This window comes from Solanum dulcamara, chromosome 9, assembly GCF_947179165.1.
Source record: "Solanum dulcamara chromosome 9, daSolDulc1.2, whole genome shotgun sequence".
Taxonomy (NCBI): domain Eukaryota; kingdom Viridiplantae; phylum Streptophyta; class Magnoliopsida; order Solanales; family Solanaceae; genus Solanum; species Solanum dulcamara.
The window spans coordinates 48,941,275-48,966,580 of NC_077245.1; the positions used below are offsets into that span (position 1 = coordinate 48,941,275).

The window sequence follows — 25,306 nt, forward strand, 5'->3', positions numbered from 1 at the left end:
GTAGACTCTGTCCTTAAGGGACATTCAATAGGAGCATTTACAACTCTTGATTGCTTATTACCTCCCCCTTAGGTTAGGAAAACTAACATATATCCAATCTATTCTGGAGAATTCATCTATGTGCATCATAGTATATTTATTAATCATATGCCGCACATCAAAATTTATTAGATGAAATATATTTGGTCCCTGACCATAAATCAATTGAGAGAAAAATTGATCATAATTTATTTGTCTGATGCATACAATTACTTTTATATGCAATATATTATATTTCAGACTATGAAACTTTGTTCTCATAAGCAATGATTGACTATTTATCTAAGGCATTTAATGTCACATCAGCTTGGATATTTATCAATCTTATTAAGATGAATTGTCTTGATTACATATTCTGAAAGTTGTGCTCTTGACTCAATTGTTTTGCACAAATAATTTAGCAAATGTCAAACTGCAGGTTTGATAACAAATGGACATGTGATTATCTTATAGATGCATCTATTTATTATATTACATAACAGGTGAACATGCCCATATTCACCTTTATACTTTTCAGAATTTAGGGATTCAATCCCAACATTAGTTGATCCAATCAACTTATCATGAGAACAAACAACTTAAAGAATTATTGAAGAATCTTCTATTTCTTTTAATATGCACATCTTCGGGATGGCAAAATTATTCATGTCAACTAATAAAATTGTTTGTACTAGTAAACTCCAAGTTTACCATGGCATGTGCTATTTTCTTGACAAAATTTCATATTTACTACTTCAGAAGTAAATTTCAGATGTATTTCTTCTCAATTACTCTACCTTTTTTGAAAGTGAGTCGTGATTTCATTACGATAATGTGCACTTTCGTATTTAGAAGCTCTACTGAATACAATCACATTCACTTCAGGGAATGGATCTGTATCTTTGTAGCATTTAACAAAAGTTCTCATTTTTCATGAATAGAACACAATCATTTGAGCATATCTTCTTATGATAGCTTTGTACCTCATCCCATGTTCATGTGCATTATTCAACCACTTGTCTTCTTTCAGATTTATTATGCACTGCTACTACATTCACATAAAAAATTGGAGCAAATTCACGGGAATATGTTTGATGACTTTTTCACCAAAGCACATTATTTTGCTTTAATCATCATTATATAATCACTATGGTTTCATTGAGGCTCAAACCCAATGTCTTATCAATATTGCTAAATTACCCGGTTAAAATCTTGTTGAAAGCCCACTTTATTAAGATAAAGATGAAATTCTCACCTCTACTAGCGGTGAATGGATTTTTAAATCAAAAGGTCAAATAGAACTTCACATACCTTTTTCTTATACTACTAATTAAAATACTTACCTGATATTCAAAGCTTACCGATTTGCCACTTTAATAACCGACCTGGCCAAATTAAATGGAAGAGAAATTTCCATATATGCAAAGAATCCACAATGATGGCTTGACAGCTATAAACATACTCGGGGCTCACGGAGATGATACTATTGTAGTAGTCTAAACTTAATTGAAAAATTAAAGACTCGTGCTGATAACGTGTTATAAAACTATATAAAATAAGAAGAAACTAGGGAGAAGAGAGAAGACTTATTATTCCTCCCGAAGGATGCTTTAGATATGAATTACAATGAAGGAAAAAACTGACTTTATATCCAAGTAGGATTCCTAAATTTTCTCTCAACGAATCTACATTCACTGTAATATAAATATGTATGTTTATAACAAAGATGAAAAAAATATATGTTAAAATATTAATAAAAACTTGCGTAATAGTATTACATGATATAGGAGTTGGATAAAGTTTTAATAGGATTCACAAATTATAAGTTCTCATGGCCTGTTAGGATTGAAAAGTCAACAGCAACTTGGTGTCAGAGATAAAAAAATGAAGACTACCTCAGTCCTCACTCTGCTGTTGTTGCTTTACTACCACATGTTTCCAGGTCTCTTCGTCGCCGGAGAAAATGGATCATACTCGGGCACTTGCCGTGCATGTTATTATGTTCCTCATGTGCTCTGTCGGTGATTGCACCGCCGTTCCACAGCTCCGGCGAAAGTCTCAAGTGATAGGAGGTCTATGCGCTCACCTCATAGAATCTACTGGTTTCCCTTGCACAGAGCATCAGGTACACTTTCTATCTCCTCGATCCAAATGTAATGTATATATAACATGCGGATCATCTTCTTTGCAACATCTTTTCCTCATAAATCTCCTATGTATGTGTGTATTCTTTATTGGTTAACAGATATTTGTGTTTAGAGAAGGAGCGTTGGGTAAGTTAATTACTAATTAAAAATTGCAGTATAATGATTTATCTCAGCATTGAACTCGTAAATGTGCCTGAATTGAGAGATTCATATATAGCTGATTGATTGATGATTTCTATTTATCTAAATTGTGCATCTTTTCTTTTCTTTCCTGGAGTTCAGCTCAAATATCCTACCTGGAAAGTGGAAACTATGAAAAATAGTGTTCTTTGAGATGATATTTCTTTTCCTTTATGCTGTATTCAATCATACGAGACCTTGTGTGACACTTCTAGTTGCTGATTCAACTAATTTTTCTGTGTGTAATGGATCCACGTAGACTAAGACAAAGGATGGTTACCTCCTTGGCCTTCAACGTGTGTCGTCTCGCTCAACAATTGTCAGAAGAGAAATGGGTCTTCCAGTTCTTCTCATCCATGGACTCTTCATGGTAATGTTGTAAACAAATCTTGAACTTTGTTATTTGCTACCTTTTGAATAATAGGACTTTATTGCAGTTCTGTAACCTGTTTGTAACATAATTAAATTTCACCGCATAAAAACATTCCCCCTAGAGTAGCTGTTAACACGAATAAGAGAAACTTTGTTATAGCCAGTTTTGTACATTCAATTACTCTACAAATAGAGGAATACATAGAGTTGAACATAGTAAAATAAGAAATTGAAAGATTTTGTTGAAATTGTTTGTTTGGAAATTTTCCGAAAAGCTAATCAATAATCATAGGTTCTCTTCTCTCATTCCTGGTTCTCCTGTAACTGGATCCTCCGGAACCACAAGAATCCTTACTCAACATCTTTTGAGTGAGATTTTGAGAAGAGTTGCTCTTTGGATAGCATAGTACGATGAAAGTTGTAAGTTGTGTTCGGGGGGGTGGGGGTGGGGGTAGGGAGGAGTTATTGTCTATCTTTGACCTCTATGGTAGAATCCATCGGGGGACCTGAGAGGTAGTGGTTTACCCCGAGGAGGATGTCAACGGTTCGAGATCTCGCGAATTACTTCTGTATAAATTCAGAAATTGTATGTAAGAACCATAGCATGTCGCGATTCATTAGTAAATCAATTTTGATTCTCTATTAACCAATAATGTCTATGGATTCTTCCATTTGAAATTCGATTTGAACCAAAGATGGAAGATTTTGAGCGTTATCAAATGATACATAGTGCGACACAGTTAAAACAAACTATTTGCTGTAGCAGGTCATGTACACCAAAATCCTATTAATAGATAGGAACACAACCCAACCAATTCCCCCAAAAAATAAACTCGTGTCAGATTTGAACTAGTAACTAATACCAACATTCCAATGCCCCCTTTTGCCATGCATAAACTAAACCAACTAAACCAATAATTAAGATAAGAATGAAAATGAAAGCTTCTATAAATAAAGATATACCCAATACATCGAAACTCATTGCTGTTGATCGTATATTTCATTATAGTTCTATGATTCAGAGTATTTTTTCCTATTTGATCCCTTGAATTCCATATTCGAAGTTGCGATCGGAATATATATATCTATATGTATATGTTTTTTGTCCCTGCCTGGTTTGTTTGATTTTCAGTATAGTGCTCTGTTGTAGGATCTATGCACTAAATCTTATAATGATTGGACCACCCTAAACAGTGGCATTTCTCCAAATCAATCAGAATTTCTTCTTTGTCATAAGTTTACTATATCTGAATATCGGGTCTTACTGGTTAAATTGGCTTCAGTTATCACATTCTGGGATGACTTCATGTTCCTAAAGAAGAATGAAGCTTAAAGTTCGAACGAATACCAAGAAGTAAATTTGTTCTTTTGGGATAAAAGAGGCATTGTGTCTTCGTGAAGGAGATTGTATAAGAATTCTTTTGGAGAGATCATCTTGAGTAAGAACGTCTTTGTGGAGAGCATGTTAGATTAGGTGAGATAGGCAGGACAAGGTAAAAGTTCAGCTGAAGCATCTTGAATAGCATTTAATCTCTTCATTTTCATAGATATAAAGAAACAAAGTGTCAGTAGAATTGTTCTGTTAATCTTAAACTAGCTCAATCTTATTAGGTGTATTCTATGGTTGTTTAATGTTTTATCTGCTATATTTCCTTTCTTTTAAAGTACCTTCTTGGTACTCAACAATCAATTATATACCTTATCTTATAACTTTTTTATCTGCTATTTGACCTTACTTCATTAGGAAATGCAACTCGAAGTTAATGTCTTTGGATCTTAGTGTTAGAGTGTCTCATATGGGGTGAGGGAGCGGGTTGTTGTTTCCTTGTATGGTTTTGGGTAATCCTTATCTCAAGAGCTTTAGATGTTGAGTTCAAGGATGCACATTGAGCTTGAGTTGAAATTTTAAATTCATGGTTTGGGTGTATTGTTGTTCAGGTTCATTTTCTTTTGCATCTGTCCAGGATTTTAATGATTAATAGTAAGATAGTGCAATGTAGAATAATATCCGTTCAGGATATTTGCAGATTTTATGTTTTGGGGTCTCAATGAATTGAGCATTTAAGTAGTAACAAATAACTATCCTGTTCAGTGACTTCATAAGAAAAACAATATTCTTTTAATGGAACTCAGGTAATAGTAGCAGTAAAGAACTAAGAAGTCATGCTTTGTTTCTTCTGTTAGCTCGGATGCCGGGTGGTCATAACATGCCATAAGCACACTTCTCAGAATAATCACTGAGAAACAAATTTACTTACTACAACAATGTCTATTTTGGGCCGTTTTCTAGTACAAGAACGATTCTCTACTATGAGCTGTGACTAACCTCCATCTTATGGAAACTTCAGCCTTGAAAGTTCAGATCATTTCCTATTCAGCTAGTACTGCTTCCACCGATATGTTTCTTAGCATGTAAGGAACTTATGTAGATGCTCTATTTAGATCATTTTAAATCATCTGAAGAAAAAGGAAGTGTTTGAAATACTCTCAAGCTGTATCAGGACACACAGCTCAGTAACTTCTGTTAACTATTTCCTACTTCACTAAAGTTAGCATACCCATGTTTAAAAGTCATTTGAAAAGTATGTGTTAAGTTGGATTTCTTTAAGGCAGCAAGCCCCTGTTTACAAGTCATTTGAATTGTTACAGTACAGTTTGTAGTTCTTTGCTTGAAGCATACCAATATCCTGCAAGCGAGTGCAGAGCGATACTTGCATTTATGGTACAGTTGACTACTGTCCTTTTCCCTAATCTCTGAAGTTTCACAGAATCTTGATTTATGCAGGCAGGTGATGCATGGTTCATGAATTCTGCTAGTCAGTCATTGGGCTTTATCCTTGCTGATCAAGGTTTTGATGTCTGGGTTGGAAATGTGCGTGGAACACGTTGGAGTCATGGGCATGTATCTTTAACAGTGAAAAATAAGGTAATATTTCTATCTGAAGTATGTCAAATGTATATGAATAGTTTTCTAGTTTTACATATATTTTTTCCTTCATGAGGTAGTCTAGAAGCTGCCAGGATTCATACATGATGGGTTCAACCATTTTTCTTTAGCATTGAATCCATTGCACTGTGGAATTTTGGGTTCATAATTTGATATTTTTAAAAATTTTAGTGATCTTTTATCCATATATCTATACAGCATTTGAAAACGGATATGTTCAGCTGAACACATTCATTTCATATTGCATCTCTGACATTGATTTGTTTTGCATGCCTGATGCCACGGCCAAGCCTTTGTTTTCCTACCTACTTAAAGGATCGGCTATCTGTGATATTGGAAATAAAAGGATGAGTCATGGAAAGTCTACTGTAGACCCTGGTGGTTTTCTTTGGTGATGATAATAACACTTTTTGCCTCTTTTTTTTTTTTTTGAGAAATTAGTACTGTTGTATTCTTCAGCATTGGGAATGCTGGCCACCATCAAAAACATGTTGCAGAGAAAATGAACTCTAGCTCTACAAAGCTCCTAGAAATTCTACTAACTCCTCTATTTCCTCTATACAGTTTTGTTTACACCAAAAAAATAAAGTCACAAGACAATTCCATTTCACATCATGGACTGATCTGATCTCGTCTTTAAAACACCTTCCATTTCTCTCCCTCCACACTGACTACCATATGCAAGAGGGTATTATCCTCCACCATTTTTTCTGACTTTTACTTCCCTCTCTTTTCATCCAACAGCTCATTAGATCAACTGTATATTCAGGCATTGTCCATACTGTCTTTGTGAGACTGAAAAATAGGTTCCACAGTTGAGCCGTGAATTCACAATGTAGGAACAAGTGATTGTTTGTCTGCCCAGTCTCATTGCACAAAAAAATCTAGTCACCACAACTCTCCCTTCTTTTGTAACACTTCATGAGTAAGGCATGCCTTTTTTACCACTAATCATTTGAAGCATTTCACTTTTGTAGGGGCTATGTTCTTCCAGACATTTCTCCATATCTTTAGCTCTTCCTCCTGCATAATGCTATTCTCCCTCTTGTATAGCTTATTTACTGTGAAACTTCCTTCTAAACTGTGTCTCCATCTAAGTCTGTCAGGCTCCATTGTTGTCCTACCAAAGTTATCCACTTCTTTTAGCAAGCCAACTACGCTTTCTACCTCCTAGTCATTTAAGTGCCTTCTTAAGTTAAGGTCCCATCCCTGGGGGACCAACAATCAGACACAACAATTTCAGGATTGCTGGATAGTAACATGAGATCTGGAAATTCATCCTGTAGTGGTACTTCTCCTATCCAGTTATCCTTCCAGAATCTAACATTGTTACCGTTGTCCACTCTGATTTTAGAGTTCTCCAGGAGCTTTGACCATAGACCTCGATAGCCCTCCATACACCTATCCCATAAGTGCAATTCACTTCATTTGAGCACTAAGGGCTGTTTTGTCCAAACTTGTGAACAATTACTTCCTTCCAGAGAGAAGTTTCTTCATCACAGAATCTCCAAAGCCATTTCATCAAAAGACATCTGTTTTGAATTTTCAGATTTTTTATTCCTAGTCCTCTTTGTGATTTTCTTAATTAGGTGACCTCCCATTCAACCAGATTATATCCCCCCTCTCTTTGTTGCCTTTCCACAAAAAAATCCTTCTTAGTCTATCTAGCTTCTTCATTATACTGGCAGGAATAGGAAACAAAGACATCACATATGTAGGTAGAGAGGCAATAAGCACTTTTTGCCTCTTAAATTATATCCAATATTTTTTGCAAAATTGAGGGAGAGAACACTGTATATATGAGTCAAATGATCTGCGGAACAACTCCAACAAAGGAATGTAATTATGCGAAGCTGAGATGTTCATCTGGAACAACCCCTAATTGGAGTTTAATTGTCTTGATGTTTAAATTTTTAATCTGTTGTACATGGGAACATGGTACATGATCAGGGCTTAGGCTATTGTGTCATATAATTACAGAAATTGAAGAACAAGAATAAGAGTAACAATACGACTACTAGAATGGACAGCAAGTCAATACACTCCTACCTACTCGTATGGACACATACACAACCCTACCTACAACCCTTCTACCCTAATTTGTGTTCTCCACACCTTCCTATCTAATGTCATGTCTTCGGTGAACTGCAATTGTGTCATGTCTTGTCTAATTACTTCTCCCGATACTTCTTCGATCTACCTCTACCTCTCCCGAATCCATCCATAGACAACCTTTCACACCTCCGCACTAGAGCATCTGTGCATCTCCTCATCACATGCCCGTACTATCTCAACCTTGCTTTCAGCATCTTGTCTTCCACCAAACTCACTCCCACCTTGTCTTGGACACTCGCATTTTTAATCCTATCTCTTCTAGTATATCCACACATCCATCATAGCATCCTCATCCTCATCCTCATCCTCATCACAACTTCTGATTCAGGGTGTGAAGGAGGTCAGAGCATATGCTAGACCAATCCAGGGGCTAGTCAAGGTGGTTTGGCGAATAGGAGAATTTCAGAGGGGGATAATAGTTTATTTTCTATTAATGGTCCTAACGGACTAGTAGGGAAGGGTACTAGGGACTTTAATAGGCTAGTGGATGGTTTTTCTTGAAGGGGGGGGGGAGGGGACTGTTATGGGGAGAATAAAATCTCCAAATGGGGGAAGGATAAGTATTTGAATTTTGGTAAGTGTGTCTTTTGAAGGTATGGATGGAAAGTTATTGAACTGTTAAATAATGTTGAGAGTGAGGCTAGAGGGAAGGTGGTTGTGAAGGAGAAGGCAGTGGCGGAGGAGAACAAGAATTTTTTTTTTCTCGAAATTTTCATTATTATATATAAAAGTAATAGTACAAGTACAAGGAGGGGAACATGAGAGCCTTACCTCCAAATCTAAAGTAGGTGGGTAAGCCAGCTAACCTGTTAAGGTCGGCTAACTTATCCCTGATACAAAAGGTGCTATCTAGGTACTAGTAAAGCGGTAAACCTATGAGAGGACTCCTCTCAGTACATTGCGACTAAGGAAAGCGTAACTGAGTGAGAAAGCATGGTGCTGCTGGTTTGGATATGTAGAAAGTATACCCCAATGAAGAAACTTAAGTCGGTTAACTTTTTAAGGGTCGCTCGACTAACATTTCGAGGTATCCGTTTGAGCTGCAACTTCTTGGGCTCTGTAGGTGCTGGTTCAAGAATCCAAAATCAGCTGTAAATCCAATACAAGGCTCAAGGTAACAGGACACCTGTACCAAGAGACACACAACAGTGAACAAAAATAGAAAACTAGTTTCATTTTTTGATGGCTGTTGTGTGTGGCTCCAAGTATTGGATGTTGTGTTGCTGGTCTGGATTCTTGGTGTTGTTGCATCATGCATTTGAGTGACTGCATCTAACCTGTAGACAGCTTCTTGTTGTCTCCAAAGAAGAAGTGATCAGCTCCTTTGAGGATATCTTATGTGCCTGCACATGACAATTAAAAGATCAAGGAGCTCCAAGAAGCTTGAGGTGCAAAAGTGCTGCTGCAGGTGTTGCAGGAAGGACATTGGCATGGATGGAAGGCTGGTGTGTTGGTGAGGTCCTAGCATGCCAGGCTGCTTTCTCCATGTTGTTGCCTTCTATTTGCCAAGGTGCTGTGAAGAGCTCCCCAGTTGTTGTTGCACCTACACAAAAACAATCAAACGAAGACAAGCAACCAAACAAATACAAAAACCAGGAGGGGCTTCCAATTCTGCACAATCCTTTTGTAGCAATCTTGGTGAAGCTATTTGATTTGGTGGTTGTATCTGTGATGTCCTCTATGTAGTTGGTGTTAATGCATGTTGATGTATAACTCCAGCAACCTGCAACTACACAACAAACAAACCTACCAAACCAATACAATCTGTGGCTAATGTAGAGTTGCTGTGGATTGGACCAATTGCTGTGGCTGTGACTCCTCTTGTTGTTACTGTTGTTGAAGCATTCCAAGTTCTGTATTGTGGTGTATCTGCACGAACCAACAAACAAAAACAAGAAAGGACTTGCACAATCTAACAAAAAGGAAAGGACCTCCAAGGTTGCTTTGGAGCCGGCTAGCTTTTTCAAGGTCGCTCGACTAACGTCTCCAATTATCCGTTTGAGCTGAAACTTCTTGGGCTTTGCAAATACTGTATTTGCTGTAGTCCTGTAACATTTGGAGGCCTTTTCCACAAGCTGTAGTTTCCAAATTGCAAATTGCTCCCTCATTAGGTTTAAGTCGGCTAACTTTTTCAAGGTCGCTCGACTAACGTCTCCAATTATCCGTTTGAGGTGAAACTTCTTGGGCTTTGCAACTACTGTATTTGCTGTAATCCTGCAACATTTGGAGGCCTTTTCCACAAGCTGGAAGAGGTCTGCAGTGTATTGCTGTTCTGCAGGTGCAAGGGGGGAAGTGGGTGGTGAGGCCCTGGTGCTTGGTTTGTGCAACTCTCTGATGTTCCTGCATAAGATGCAACAAACAATAAAGGGGGAGGCTGCAGCTCTGTAAATGTATCTCCATTGTGCCATCAGTAGTGGTCTGCAGTTCTGGGTTGTGCTGGTGCATGGCTGCACTTGCTTCAGTTCAGTAGAGCTGTGCCCCTGCAGATCAAAGCTTGCTGCCATAGAGGCTTGTTGGAGTGGCAGTGGTTTAGGAGGTGTTGGAGTCCTGGAGTGTTGATGGGTGGCATCCTCCAGAGATGTAGATGTTGCAGCTGTGGCATGTGCTGGAATTTGTGTTGCAGCCCTGCAATGTCCCTGCAATGATAAATAACAAAGCAAGTGCTCCAATGGTGCTCCTGGCTGAAGGGTAATCATGATAGCTGAAGGTCTAGGAACCTGCAAAATCAGAAAAAAGAAAGAGAAAGAAGATTCTATACTATTCCTTACCTCTAATGGTAAGTTGGTTATTCTACGCAAGCAATAAATAAGGGAGACTCTCCCCATTACAATGGTTCTAACTATGGAATCTTCAAAGTAGTTATGACTATACATAGAAATATCCAATTTGAAGAATTAGTTAGAACAGCAGAGGGAAAGTTCAAGGTTTTTTTTTGATTCTCTTGAGCCTTCTTCTTCTGAAATTAGCCATTCCTTGCATGTCCAATTCCATGTAGGCTCTAGCTTCTTTGGGGAGATCCTGCCTGGTGAAGTATAGCTCAGGTAATGTGCATTTGTGACTGTGCTTGGACAAACTATCAGCTGTGGAGTTTGCTTCTCTGAAGGTGTGGTTGCAGCTGAAAGCTTGGAATTGGTTGATGATGCTGTTGAGTTTGTCAAGCTGCTCTTTGATGGACCAAGGTGGCTTTGCTTCATGCTGGAGCCACTTGATTAGAAGCTGGGAATCAACTTCCAGAACTACCTGTGGATAGCCAAGTTGGAGACACCAAGAGAGACCAAAGATTGCAGCTTTAATCTCTGCTTGATTGTTGGTTCCTACACCCAAGGGGACTGCATAAGCGAAGATGAGCTCACTATGAGCATCCCTAAGAATTCCTCCTCCACCAATGTTGCCAGGGTTGTTAAGAGCACTGCCATCAGTGTTCAGTTTCACCATGAGGTCATTTGGCCTGGTCTAACATACAGGAGTGATTTTGGTGTCAGGATAACAATTTTCAATCAAAAGGACAAGGTCCCTCCAGTTGTTAGGCCATTCTATATAAGGAAAAGCAGTGTTGAGAAGGTTAGAGGTGTCTTTGAAGATAGAGAATTTGACTCTAGCAAGATTGGATTGCTTCCCACCATACTTGGAGGCACATCTATTCTTCCAGAGGTTCCAGCAGATGAAGATGGGAGTAGCCTGTAGAATGAGCTTGTGTGCTTTATTCTTGTGCTTTGAAGTCCACCATCTCATTAACAAACCTCTGAGAGAAGTGTGCTTCTTATGGATGCCCAAAGAGTCAGCAAAAAGTCTCCAAATACACTGAGCAAAGGCTCCTGAAAAAAAGATGTGCTCAATGGTATCCTGCTCAGGTCTATGCCAACAATAGCACTTTGAAGGAGCTTGTCCAAAACTGATAAGCTTTTCATTAGTGGGAAGCTTCCCTCTAAGAATTCTCCAAACCAGGAATGAACATTTGAAAGGAATAAGTTTGTGCCAATCTCTGATGAGCTCCCAGGCAGAAGAGCAACTAAACTCCCCTGTGCTATTTGGAGTCCAATAAGGGTGGTCCTGTTTGAGAGGTTGGTAGTTAATGTGAGTAGCTAAGATGGTTGGTACAAACTGAGGTTTTTTTTTTGATGATCAGATCCTCATTCCATTGACCATTAGTGATAAAAGCAGAAACTTGAGTGTTGTTGAATCTGCAGCTCTCAGTTGTGAATTTTGCTAAGGGGCCAACTCCAAGCCAGTTGTCCCACCAGAAGAGACAGGAACCAGAGTGAATTTGCCACTAAATATGGGGCTCCATGTTGTGCTTATTGTTCATTAGGTGCTTCCAGATCAGGGATTGACCTGTGTCCCATTTCTTGGTGATGATATTAGCCCTCTGGCAGTGTTTGGCTTTAATGAAATCTCCCCACAGAGTGTTCTTGGTTCTAAGTATCCACCAATGTTTGTATTGAAAGGACTTAGCCACATCTGCAAATTGCCTCACTCCAATACCTCCTTCATCATATGGAAAGCTAAGATTCCTCCATGAGGACCAGTGATACTTCCTCTTGTCATTTTTCCAACCCCAGAAGAAATTGGCAGTAATGCTTTGTATTTGCTTGATGGTGGTTGAGGGAGGAGTACTGGCTGAAAGCAAGTGAATTGGCATGGCTTGAATAACATGCTTGACTAGTACAGCTCTTCCCCCATGACTAAGGATTTTTGCATGCCATCCAGTGATTCTATTAACAACCTTAGCAATAAGATCAGAATAATATACCACTCTTTGTCTGCCAATATAGATAGGGCACCCCAGATAAGTTATGGGGCTGTCTTTTTGGGTGAAGCCAGTGATCTTCTTGATTCTCACAACAGTGGACTTGAAAGCATTGGATGGAATCATGAAGTGACTCTTATGCTTGTTGATCAACTGTCCAGAATCCTTTTCATAGGCATTTAGAGTCTCCATGATGAGTGTCAAGGTCTGCTTTCTTCCAGAAGAGAAGATGATGATATCATCTGCAAAGTTGAGGTGGTTGATCTGGGGTCCCTGTTTTGGCATGTGGAAGCCATGAAATTGAGGATGTTGATGGAGCTTGTTCATGAGTCTGGAGAGCACCTCAGCTCCAAGGATGAATAAGGCAGGGCAAAGGGGGTCCCCTTGTTTTAGACCCCTTGTTGAATGAAAGAAACCATGCCTTGAACCATTAACTATGACAGAGTACCAATTGTCTGCCATAATTCTCCAAGTCATGTCAATGAACCTTTCACCAAATCCCATTCTTCTCAATACCAGACAAGTGTAGGACCAAGAGACCCTATCATAAGCTTTGGCCATGTCAAGTTTGATCACAACATTGCCCCCTACATTTGGCTTTTTGATCTGATGGATGATTTCCTGGGCAAGCATGATATTCTCAGAGATGCTTCTATTCTTGACAAAGCCAGATTGATTAAGGGAGATAAGATTAGGAAGAATTGGAGCTAGTCTTAGACAAAGGAGTTTGGAGATAATTTTGTTGGTGAAGTTACTGAGGCTTATGGGTCTGAATTCAGAAATTTTGGTTGGATGGTTTACTTTTGGGAGTAGAACCAAACAAGAGTGGGTGAAGAACTTAGGCATGGCCTGTCCAGAAAAGAAGGAATTGACCACACTCAGAAGATCCTCTTTGATGATATCCCAGCACACCTGAATTTTTTTTCCATTCATGCCATCAGGACCTGCTGCAGAGTTTGGATTCATTGAAAATACAACAGTTCTTAATTCATCCATAGTAGGCATGGCTTGGAGGTCTTCATTATGCTTGTCAGTAATCATTGAAGGAATGCACTGAAGGGCCTGTTGCTGAATGTACTTGTCCTCCCCAGTGAAGATTTCTTGAAAGTGGTTACATGCAGCTTCAGCAATTTCAGCATCTCCTTGGACCCAAGAACCATCATCAGTTTGGATCTTGTGAATGTAAAGCTTCCTTCTCCTCCCTCTAACCAAGGCATGAAAGTAGCTAGAGTTCACATCTCCTTCCTTGAACCAGTGAAGTTGAGTTTTTTGTCTGAGAATTGCATCTTCCATTTTCAGGTATCTGATATATTCAGCATTGATGGCATGAAGCTTGGACCTGTTTTCATTGGAGTTCATATTGATCAGGTTCTCTTCAGCTTGTCTAACTTCCTCCTCATACTCTTTAACTCTAGCATAGATGTCTCCAAACTGAATTCTGGACCAACTGCTAAGAGTGGAGGCAAGCCTCTTCATTTTTTGGTGAAAGCTCCACATTGGATTGCCTGCAATTGGTCTGTTCCAACACTCCTTGACAGTGTCTTTAAAGGAGGGTTGATCAGGCCAGCAATTCAAGAATTTGAAATACTTGATGGAATTGAGATGTTGGTCAACCATTTCCAAGAGCAAAGGACAGTGGTCTGACCCTACTGATGGCAGATGAGTGATGTTGGTATGGGGCATGGTTTCCAGCCACTTGTCATTAACCATCCCCCTGTCTAGTCTTTTCCAAATTCTGAACATAATTCCCCTTTGATTAGACCAGGTGTATTTCTGTCCAGTGAAGCCAAGATCCTGGAGGCCAGAGGCCTCAATAATGTTGATGAATTCAAGGCTCTTTCTCATGTTATAAATGACCCCCCCAAGCTTTTCTTCAGGGTTAACCATGGAAGAGAGGTGGTTGATTGCTGCAGTAGGCTATCCCATAGAGGTCTTCTGAGGTGATCTTTACATTTTGCATAGACAAAGGTGGTAATATACTGGTTTGGGATCATGACATGATTGATCTCACAAGTGATCAATTGCTCATCATTCTCCAAAATCCTGCAATCAACATCTTTGGTCCAGAAAATCCAAATCTTACCATTTGGATTATGGATAGCACAGTCCATATTAAGCTGATTTCTGAAATGCTGTAGTTGAGAATTATTAGAAAAGGGCTCAAGTAAGGCAATGAGAGAGATCTGGTGCATGTTCTTAAGATGCTTGAGTCTTTCTATGGCTCCTTGGGTATTAATACCCCTCACATTCCAGCTGAGAGTACTAATCATTGAGAGATCTTGGAAGTAAAGAGCCTAGTGTGTGGTCTACCTGCAGGAGCAGAGGTAATAGGACTGGTAGGCCTAGTACTTAACCTGGATTGGTGGGCTCCTTTAGGGGACAAACCTTGGGAGTTAGATATTTGTTGAATCTCATCTTCATAGTCCTTAGTATAGTTTGGACTAACAGCTTTGGTCAGCTGTTCACTAGCAATATCATCCTCATCTGGATCATTCAAGGATTGGTCATCATTTTCACACTCATCTTCAGATTCCATAACAGCATATTCATCCAGGTCAGGAGGGGCCTGTATGTTGGTATTGAGAGTGCATATGGAGTGGGGGTTTCTGTGTTGCTCTGCAGTTATGTTTGCTGGAGATAGCTCCTTAACAGCAGAGTTCTTTTCATCAATTCTTTTTTTAATAGCATCCTTTCTCTTTTTGCTCATTTTATTCTTTTTTGCTTTAGAACCAGTAGCACTTGTGCTAGCCACTTCCCCCATATCCTTGGCCATAGAGCCTTTGATAATTGGCAAGTGACTGGCATCAGGGATAATGTCATTCTGTTCATCTGTCAACTCATTTGTCTGTACCTTTGTAAGGAGATTGATGGTGTGCTGGGAGTGATGTACAGGGGTAGAAGGAGCTCTAGGGTCACACTTAGGGTCAGTGTTTGGGTTCTCATGCAAAACATGAGACAAACTCCCACCCCCTTTGGTTGTCCCTTCCTGCAGATTAGTGTGGTTCTCCATTGCACTTCCTTCCAATCCTCCATCAACTTCTAAGCCAGCAGAAGTAGTATTATAATAAGGGTGTTGCCTGGGGAGTGGGAGCATTGAGTCAATACCTGGGGGTCTTGATTCTTTGCTAGTTTCACATCCTTCAGCTGTCACTACACCTGTGCAGTGGTTATGGGGGGATTGGGACTTGAGGAGCTTAGGGTCAATACCTGGTCCTAAGAGAGTGGTGTTGTCCTGCATTGTTGATTGCTTCCTAATGGGAGCTTGTACTTTGGTACTTTGTTTTCCTGCAACCTGGTTAGTGGGTTGATCTTGTGTAACAAGATCAACATAGTTATTTGGCTGAACATTAAAGTTAGGAGACTTACCTGGTAGTATGTGGTTGAGTTGTGGTTGTTCATTTCTGCCTCTCTCTTGGTGCTGAAGGTTTAGCCCCATTGGTCAGCTGCAATTTGCTTGACCCCTTGGTGTGTTTCTTGTTTTGAGTTTGCCACATTTCTTCATTTTTGCTTGTATTAATAGACTGTGGTTGTGCTTGGTTACTGGATGTATAGATATTGTTCTTCTGCTGTACATCAGTATTTTGTGTTTCCTGTTGTTCCTTAGTCTCCCTGCCCTCATGTAGTTTGTTTTTCCTGGCAGCTTCAAGTTCTTTTCTTCTTTTTTGCTCTTCATCTCTCTTCTGGACAGTACAAGCATGTATCATATGGCCCTGATGTTTGCAGTAAGTGCAGTACTCAGGGACATTTTCATAATGGATGGCTTGCCATCTCCCAATAGTAGCATCTTGTTTGTCATGGCCCATCCACACATGTGATGGCCTTTCCTTTGTAAGATCAACTTGTATCCTTACCTTAGCTATACTCCCTCTTGTCTTTTGGATGGAGGCAGTATCCAGATATAAGACTTTACCTATGGATTCTAGCAAGGCAGTCACAACCTCTTTGTTATAGCAGTGCCAGGGCAATTCAGGTAAGGCAACCCAAATTGGCACTACTGGAGTCTCTTCCTCAAGCCTGAAGGTTGGTGTCCAAGTTTGTATTCTCATCCACTGACCTTCTATATTCATCCTCTGTTTGGTCCATACAGTAATGTAATCTAGTTCATTGTCAAGGTCAATGTAGACATGTCTAGCATTGAAGTGTGCTATCTTGACTCCACCTGATAGTTGGGTTTGTGTAATGAAACTCTTCCTCAGCAACTCAATTTTTGGCATGGTAGTGCTGAATTTTCCCACCAGGGTATACCTGCATCTAGCAGCCAACTTAACCAAGAAATCCTCCTTTTCAAAGAGGACAGCAGGAAGGCCTTGCCTAGTGGTGTGAATAGGAGGTGATAGTACAAAGGGGACCTCAGTCCTAGCTTGGTTGATTCTAAGCTTAGAGGCAAATGTTTGAACTACTGTGTAGGGAGCTGGTTGAGGGACCTGGTCCCTCTTGTTGGGAAATTGGTTCCTCTGGGGCTGCTGGTTGGTGTGAGCACCTAGTTGTTGATGGTTGGAAACTAAGTTGTGTTCATGAGGTTGTGAATGGTTGGGCACTAACTTGGTTGCTTGGTTGTTTTGATTTGGCTTATCAAAATTACTAGAGATTTTAGGGAAATTGTGTTGGTTGGGAGTATTCTTTTTAGGAGCTGCTATAAGGTTGGAAGTGTTAGTTCCTTTGTTCAGAGTAGCATGAGGAGCAGCAGTTTCTTGGTGCTCAGTTGCATTGAGTTGAGGAACATTTCCACTAGACTTAACCTTGTTGCCAACACCATTTTCAATATAACCTTCCCTCTCCTGCATAGAAGATTCTATCATAGCACCATGGTACTCTTTTGCATTAGGTGGCAAAGGAGTTCCAATGGATTTCAGCATTGTGGCAGGAACATTGCTATTTTGTAAATAAGGTTCAGTAGGCTTAACAACTATTTGATCCTTATTAGTAACATAGTTAATATGAGGTAATGAATATTGGTTAAGAGGTTCAGAAAACTTACCTTGGAGGTCTGCAGGAACATCATTGCTGCCTTGCTGCGCAACTCCTATAGTGTTAGTATCATTCTTGGAACTATGATGCAACAACTTTGCCTTATCAATTGTGTGCATATCATCATTTATTTGAATACATTGATCTTGTTGCTGGTCTTTATGATGAACCAAAGGATGCTCTCCAGCTTGAAACTCAGTGGAAATGTTCAAATCACCATTGCGAGTGTCTTGACGACTTTTTGAATTTGAACTTATTGGCATTGATTCGAGGCTCCTACCTTGGCTGAAGAGCTCCGTAACACTCGTAGGAATGTTTTGGCATTAGTGTTGCAGTGATTGGGTCGCCAGAGCTCCGGCTCGACCATCGGAACAGTGACTCTGTATAATTGGTATGTTTGTGCGAATTAGAGAAGATTGAATGTCTTCTCTGATGATTGGGAGATGAGGAATCATATTTCCATATGCATTAATCCAAAACTTATTGAATTATCAAAATTCGAAGATTGAATTTGTTCTTTCAACTGATCTCCAGTTTTCGAACTAGTAGCTATTTTTTTCAAATTCGAATTGTTGGGTGAATATTCGAGAGCTCTCACCTGGTGGAAGTCGTTTGTAGCATTAAGGCGCCCAGTTTGGCATTGGTGTTCGCCTGAAAAAGTCACCGGAGCTCCGGCGACTTCACCGGCGACCTGCTCCCCAACTATGCCTCCGGCCATTTGGTCTGAAATTTCGTTAGGAGGGGCGCTATGGTGTGGGGAAGAAACCCCAGTGGTGAGCGCCACACGAATGTCACCGGAAGTAGCTCGAACCGGCGATCGATTTTCAGGCGACACAGTCGCATTTCTTCCAGCAGCCGCCCTTCGATTTCTCTCAATGGGATGATTCAAATGAGCTGATTTTTGGCTATGATGTAGTTCATTCATTGTAGTATTATCTCCAATTTTTGGTTGAACTCGAATCAACCCATATTTCTCCAAGTCTATTATTTGATGAACCCATGCAAGCTGCTCCTCCGATAGTGCAACAATGATTGCAGGCTGATTTTGCACATTGGAGGAGCTGTGGGTGGAATTTTCCGATGGGACAACTTGTTGCGTTCGTCTCACCAATATCTTCGTTCCTATCTTTCGAATGAAATTTTTTGACGTCCGGAGGTGGGTCCCACCCCATATTCGTTTTTATGACAATTTTCCCCTAGTAAAGAGCTTTTTTTTAGTGAGATGTTAGAGAGAGAGTTTGGTTGCAATCACAAGAAAAAATTGGAGATTCAAAATAGGGGGAATAAGGTTTTGGTGTACGTAGGAGTATGGATGTGAGCAGGGGGTCGAAGGGGGTGATGGGTGCAGGGAGGGGTTGGAAAACAGAATTTGTTGATGGATTTTAAATCATTAGTTGGAACATGCGAGGTTTGAAAGGCTGCGGTTAGTGGAGGGGGTACCATTTCAGTTACTCTCCTCTTAATTGCAGACGATACTCTGGTGTTCTGTGATGCAGATGAGATCCATGTGGACTACCTTGGACAAGTTTTAACATGGTTCCAGGTGGTGTCAGGGCTCAAGATTATCCTCACAAAATGCGAGATCATTGTTAGGAATTTGCTTTTTAACTGCAGTAAATTTATTTCTACTGTTTTAGCTTTGAATAAGACTTAGGGGTTGTTTGGTTGGGAACAAGTTATCCCAAGATTAATTATCTTGGAACTAGCTATCCTGTGATAAGTTATCCCACCATGTATATGTGATAATTTTATCCCATCACTATGGTATAAATGGTCGGATAAGTTATCCCAAACTTGACAATCAAACAAGACACCAAAATTTTATCTATGGACTAATTTTTATCCCAGGACTATTTATTTTTATCCCTCACACAAACGACCCCCTAATCAATTAGTTGTTAGTCATTTATTCCTATTATTTAGGAGTAGTTCTTGATTTAGTGAATCTGCTAGGACCATGTGTTTTGCTGTTTTTGTTTTATTTCGGGATTTGTAAATGTAACCTTTAGACATCATAAAAAGTGTTCTTTCATTGCTATATTTCTCTGCTTTGTGATATACTTTTGTTCTTAAAAATTACCAACAATCGTTCTTGTTGGTGAATTGGTTAATATTGACATGCTCGCCTAAGTTATGAATTATAGGGTAGGGACTCTTCCTACTGTATACCTAGGTTTACCTTTAGGTTCGGCGAATAAGGATCTAGGTATTTGAAATCCGGTCATTCAAATGGTAGAGATGAGGCTAGCAGGTTGGCAAAAAAAGTTACCTGCACAAAGGAGGAAGGATGTGCTTATGAACAGTACTTTATCGAGTATTCCTACTTATTGCATTTCACTGTTCAATGCACTTTCTGTTGTTGTTGGAAAGCTGGAAAGGTTGCAAAGAAATTTCCTTTGGGATGCGGCCGATGGTACAAAGAAGTTTCATGTGGTTTGGTGGGAGACCCTGACATATCCTAAAGGTGGGGAGAACTTGGGATTAAAGATTTGAAGACTTTAAACAAAGCTCTTTTGGATAAGTGGTGGTGGAGATTCGGGGTAGAGGGAGAAGCTCTCTGAAGAGGGGTGGTAGCGGATAAATATGGAGTAGTGGAGGGAGAGTGGAGAACAAATGAGATCACTATGCCTTAGGGTTGGGGTTGGAAGTAGATTTAATTTGTGGGACCAGAAGTGGTGTGGGGATTTGGTGCTAAAGAATGATTTCCCGATGTTGTATATGGTCTCTTGACAAAGAAATTTGTCCGTTCAACAAGTTAGGGGAACACAAGAGGATGAGTCTTTTTGGGATTTGAGGTTCAAGAGGGATTTCCAAGATTGCGAGGTGACTGAGCTTCAGAGATTGCTTGCTTTACTTCACAAGCAGTGTGAGCCAAAAGACAGACCCGATGCTTTAAGATGAGAGTTGGTAAATAACAAGGTGTTCTCTGTCAAGTCCTTTTATGAGAAGCTTCTTGTCAGGGCGGAGGATAACTTTCTATATGAGTCGGTATGAATCCCTAAAGTACCAAGGAAAGTGTCTTTCTTCACGTGGTTAGTTGTTAGAGGGGTAATTTTGACGGCAGAAAATTTGAGGAAATGAAAGGTTTTCTGTACAAGTTGGTTCTTCCTTTGCAAAGAGACAGGTCAGGATGTGGATCATATTTTACTACATCGCGATTTAGCCTCGAGGTTATGGTGGGATATCTTTAGTTGGTTTGGCGTTTCTTGGGTGTTTCCAAGATCTGTGAAGGTCGAAGGAGTTGTTATTAAGCTGGACGAGTGGAGCTACGAGCAGAAGACACAAGGCTTAGAATGATACTGCCTTTGCGTTGATGTGGATCATTTGGAAAGAGAGAATTAGGAGAGTTTTTGAAGGGGTGGAGACGAGCTTTGCTCAATTATCTTTGATCCCTTATTTTCTTTGGGTGTACTTATGTTGTTCCTATTTGTATAAAGGATTGGGAGGTGTTTGGGAGAACCATATTTTGTAGGTTCTCCTTTATATCTCTTGTATACGGCCAAGTTGGCCTTGTTATTATCAATGAAATACTTTAGTTGATCAGAAAAAAAAAGAACGAAGGAGCAGTGAGAGGAATGACACAACACATAGCATGTAGAAGTCAAGATATAAACTTCAGCAAATGCATTGATAAATCATGCTCTTTTAGTATGTAAACTAGTCAAAATTCATCAACAATTTGCATATGACACGCAAGTTTTTAAGAATTCAAGTTTGCTCAACAACTTAGTCTGAAAATTGAAGTTATGATGATGTTCTTCTTTCCTCATCAAATCTTCATTGATAACCTAAGTCATATCATACAGTTTTTCTTAGTCAATTTAATATACTTCTACCAGTGATGTTGGCTATGCCAATGAACTCTTTTTCACACTTAACCAATAAATTTGTCATATTGGACAGATGATGTTCCAGTTATTGCCAGATATTTCATGGATTTCTTTGTTCTTATGAAAGTATAATTTATGGCAGAAATCATATATGCAGTTCCTGATGATGTGCTAGTTACCAAATATACACAACTGTTTTTATTGGAAGTGTCTTACATCCTCTATTGAATGTCTTAGGAATTTTGGGACTGGAGCTGGCAAGAGTTGGCTCTTTATGATCTTGCAGAAATGATTCGATATGTAAATAAGATCACAAAAGCAAAAATTTTTGTTGTAGGACATTCACAGGTTTGATTCTTTTATAGCATCTATGTCTTAAGTAACTATATATATATATAAGGTTCTCTCATTGCCATAGCATCTTATGTTTTTTTTCCTCATTTTATATTCAGGGAACAATCATGTCTCTTGCTGCTTTTACTAAGCCAGATATTGTGGAGATGGTCAAAGCTGCAGCACTCCTTTGTCCTATATCATATTTGGATCATATCACCACAGATTTTGTGCTTAGATTAGTCAAAATGCATCTTGATGAGGTGATGAAACAGTGTCTCGCCATGTTAGTCTCACTATATATATGACTTCAAAAATACTCTGACAAATTTTATGTTATGGATTAGGTAATTCTTGCATTGGGAATCCATCAACTTAATTTCAAAAGGTTCTGCAAATTTTTTCACTTCTTTATCTAGTATTCTTATGATCTTCTATTGCCTTTCATTAAAGTCTTGATGCTTCTTATAATTTTGGCAGTAATATGGGGACTCAAATCATGGATATGATGTGCGATGGGTATATTCACTGCGACATCTGGCTTAGTGCTATTACAGGTTCTCATTATACATCCTCCTTTTCTAGGCATTTCCTACTTGTTCCTTACAAGTTCTATATTGTACTTCTTAAGCTGGATATCAAGGATTAGGTTTAGCCTGTTGATATCAAAAAGAATTTGGTTGGTTCTACCATTCTTTTGGCAATAGCGTCTTACAGAGACATTTGCTTGCTCTATTATCTCTGCAATATGGTAAAATAACTATTTTTCTGATTCTACCTTCCCATCATAATTTTAGATTGGTCAATTGCTGGTCTAGAATGGTTCGACTATCTTAAGCAAGTATTGGCCAGTTTGAGAGAAGGTTGATCCTAGAAACATCTTAAAAGTCAGCCTCCAAGACATTTTGAATGTGTCCTCTACGTGAACTTAGTTTGCACCTTAAATTTTAAATGCCATTCACACTAGAGAATTCAATTTTTCATTGTATGACTAGCCTTGGAAAAGCAATACCTCAAGATTGGATTGAGTACGCTGGATATCCCTACTCCTATTTTTAGCAACTATCGTACAATACACCCTTGTGGTCGGGCCCTTCCCCGGACCCTGCGCATAGCGGGAGCTTAAGAGCCCGTTTGGATTGGCTTTAAGTTGGTCAAAACCAACTTAAAGCCCCTTTTCAGTTTTTGGACGTGTTTGCCTAATGCTAACTTTAAGCCAGAAAGTTCTTAAAGTCAGTCAAAAATGAAAAGTTAGGATTTCTAACTTTTTTTTCCTAAGTGCTTAAAGTCATTTTCTTTGACCATGAAAATTACTTTTATATCCCTTATATTTTAACTAAATTCCCAAACTATCCTTTTTATTCTTTTAACCCTAAAATTCACATAATTTTCCTCATTTAAGCACTTTTATCCAAACACTCAATTGCTTATTTATAAAAATAACTTTCAGCACTTTAAAGTTCTAAAAACACTTCATACATAAAAGTTACTTTTTTAAGCCCATCCAAACGGGCTCTAAGTGCACCGGGCTGCCCTTTTTTATCGTAAGATTAAGGTCAATAGGTAACTATCTAGCTATATTAGACAACAATTTAGTTGATGTTAACATAATTAGGCAACTTTATTCGGAATAGTATCCGGAAATCAATGGCAGTAGGAATTGTTGGAACTAATGTAATGCTGTTTCTTAACTACATAAGGATTGAAAGATTTTTCTTAAGCATTTTCAAGCTTTATGCCTAACTATATTGTTTACAGTGGTTGAAAAACAAATAACCTGAGAAAGTTTGCTTGAAGTACTTGACAGTCATGTTCAATTTCATGCATAGCATATTGGCTTATCCTTCTATAGCAGTTTTTATTTATTTTTATTTTTTTATTTTTTTATTTTATATGGTGTATTGGGCTTGGTCATTGAATTCACTATCAAATATTTCATCCCAATGTGGAGAAATATTTCCTTGCTTTTGTCATATTCAGTTCACATTAATTTAGTTTCATTATTTTATTCATCATTGATATTTTTTATCACTATTGATGGCAGTATGGGTTGCTTTATATGTTTTGCCTGTCATCTAATTGAGGCACTAAACTATCTCAAAAGTATGAACTGTACTACATCTTTCAATACTTTCTTGATGATCAATATTCATGCAGGCAAGAATTGTTGCTTCAATGATTCACGGATCAATTTCTATCTTGAATACGAACCTCATCCATCATCCTCGAAAAACTTGCATCATCTCTTTCAGAGTATGTACATACTTTCAGATTATGCAATATATAATATGCTATTATTATTTTCTTTTTTCTCGTGGGATGGGACATAATAAGTTTGGCCCCTGGGGTTGGGATGACAAGGACTGAATGTCAGATCTAATTTAAATCTAGAACCTCAACCATTAAACAAGTACTTCGAGATTTGTCTCCCATTCCCTGTTCATCTCAATTTCTTGAATCAGCTATCTTCAGTTTTCTTTTGGTCAATATCTCCTGAACAAGGTTTAAATGAGGACTTTCCTCCTCTTGGGCACTGTTTTACCTCCTTAGTTTCGCCAAATATGTTGATGTTGTTATGATCTTTGCTACTTTGAGCGTGTTCACGTGTAGGTTAACTGCTCATATTATCATTCTAGTCCTTATATTCCTAATCCAAAATTTTGCAGTGATCCGTAAAGGGAGTTTTGCTATGTATGATTATGGAATGTGGAGAAACCTCATGCGCTATAACCATCCAAAGCCCCCAGTGTTTGATATCAGCCAGATTCCCACTTCATTGCCATTGTGGATGGGTTATGGGGGCAATGACGCGTTAGCAGATGTCATCGACGTCCAACATACACTAAGGGAGTTGAAATCCAAGCCAGATCTGCTTTATATTGAGGAATATGGTCATATTGACTTCCTCCTGAGTACAAGCGCAAAAGCAGATGTTTATGAAGACATGATTAGGTTTTTCAATTCTGTACAAAAGGTAAGCAGTTTTAAGTAGTGGCTGATTAGTATGTGTCATGTGTTTTGGCCCTGGCCTCTTCCTTGTCCACATTCTTGTACATAGCATGATTATGTAGCTCATGCTACCTCTTTAGATCCAAAAAGTTTCTGGTTAATATGGCGTGTATATAAAACCATTACCAATCCATGTATAAGTGGTTTAAAAGGGTGCAGGTCTATCAGTTCCTTCAATTTCTAGGCAAAACCATTACTAATTATTTTTTGTAAGGAATTTGCTACCTGTTGGCTTGCCACTGCTTAATGCTCGTCCTCCCCGCTCATTGTTAAAAACAGTCGGTTATTTCCACAGCTTTACAAGTCTTTTTTGAAGCTGCTGAGAAAACATTGTGGGTGTGTTTGGTATGAAGGACAATATTTTTCAATCTTCTCATGTTTGGTTGGTTAAAAAATTTTTAAAATATTTTTCTGTTATCTACTTTTCTACTTTTAATATTCGTGTCTAACCTTTCTTCCTATGCTTCTTATTGAGCCGAGGGTCTTTCGGAAACAGCCGTCCTACATTGGTAGGAGTCAGGTCTGCGTACACTTTACCCTCCCCAGACCCCACGATGTGGGATTTCACTGGGTTGTTGTTGTTGTTGTTGTTTGATAACAAAAGTTCCTTAAAAATGAGGAAAAATAATTTAGTAGAAGT

The 25,306-nt window shown here is 39.0% G+C and overlaps 1 protein-coding gene across 2 annotated transcripts; it reads left to right on the forward strand.

Moving 5' to 3' along the window:
• The first annotated feature begins 1,882 nt into the window (after positions 1-1,882).
• On the forward strand, positions 1,883-24,960 carry LOC129902249 (triacylglycerol lipase 1). Of its 2 annotated transcripts, XM_055977395.1 has the most exons (10): positions 1,883-2,143; positions 2,605-2,715; positions 5,503-5,643; positions 13,826-13,894; positions 21,562-21,672; positions 21,777-21,920; positions 22,005-22,045; positions 22,138-22,214; positions 23,815-23,910; positions 24,324-24,960. In XM_055977395.1, exons 1-10 carry the CDS (start codon positions 1,982-1,984, stop codon positions 24,647-24,649), a joined length of 1,278 nt encoding a protein of 425 aa, XP_055833370.1. In that variant the 5' UTR covers positions 1,883-1,981; the 3' UTR covers positions 24,650-24,960. The 2 variants fall into 2 exon arrangements, with proteins under 2 accessions (XP_055833370.1, XP_055833371.1); XM_055977396.1 differs by lacking the exon at positions 13,826-13,894 and having other exon boundaries at positions 1,886-2,143.
• The last annotated feature ends 346 nt before the right edge of the window (positions 24,961-25,306 follow it).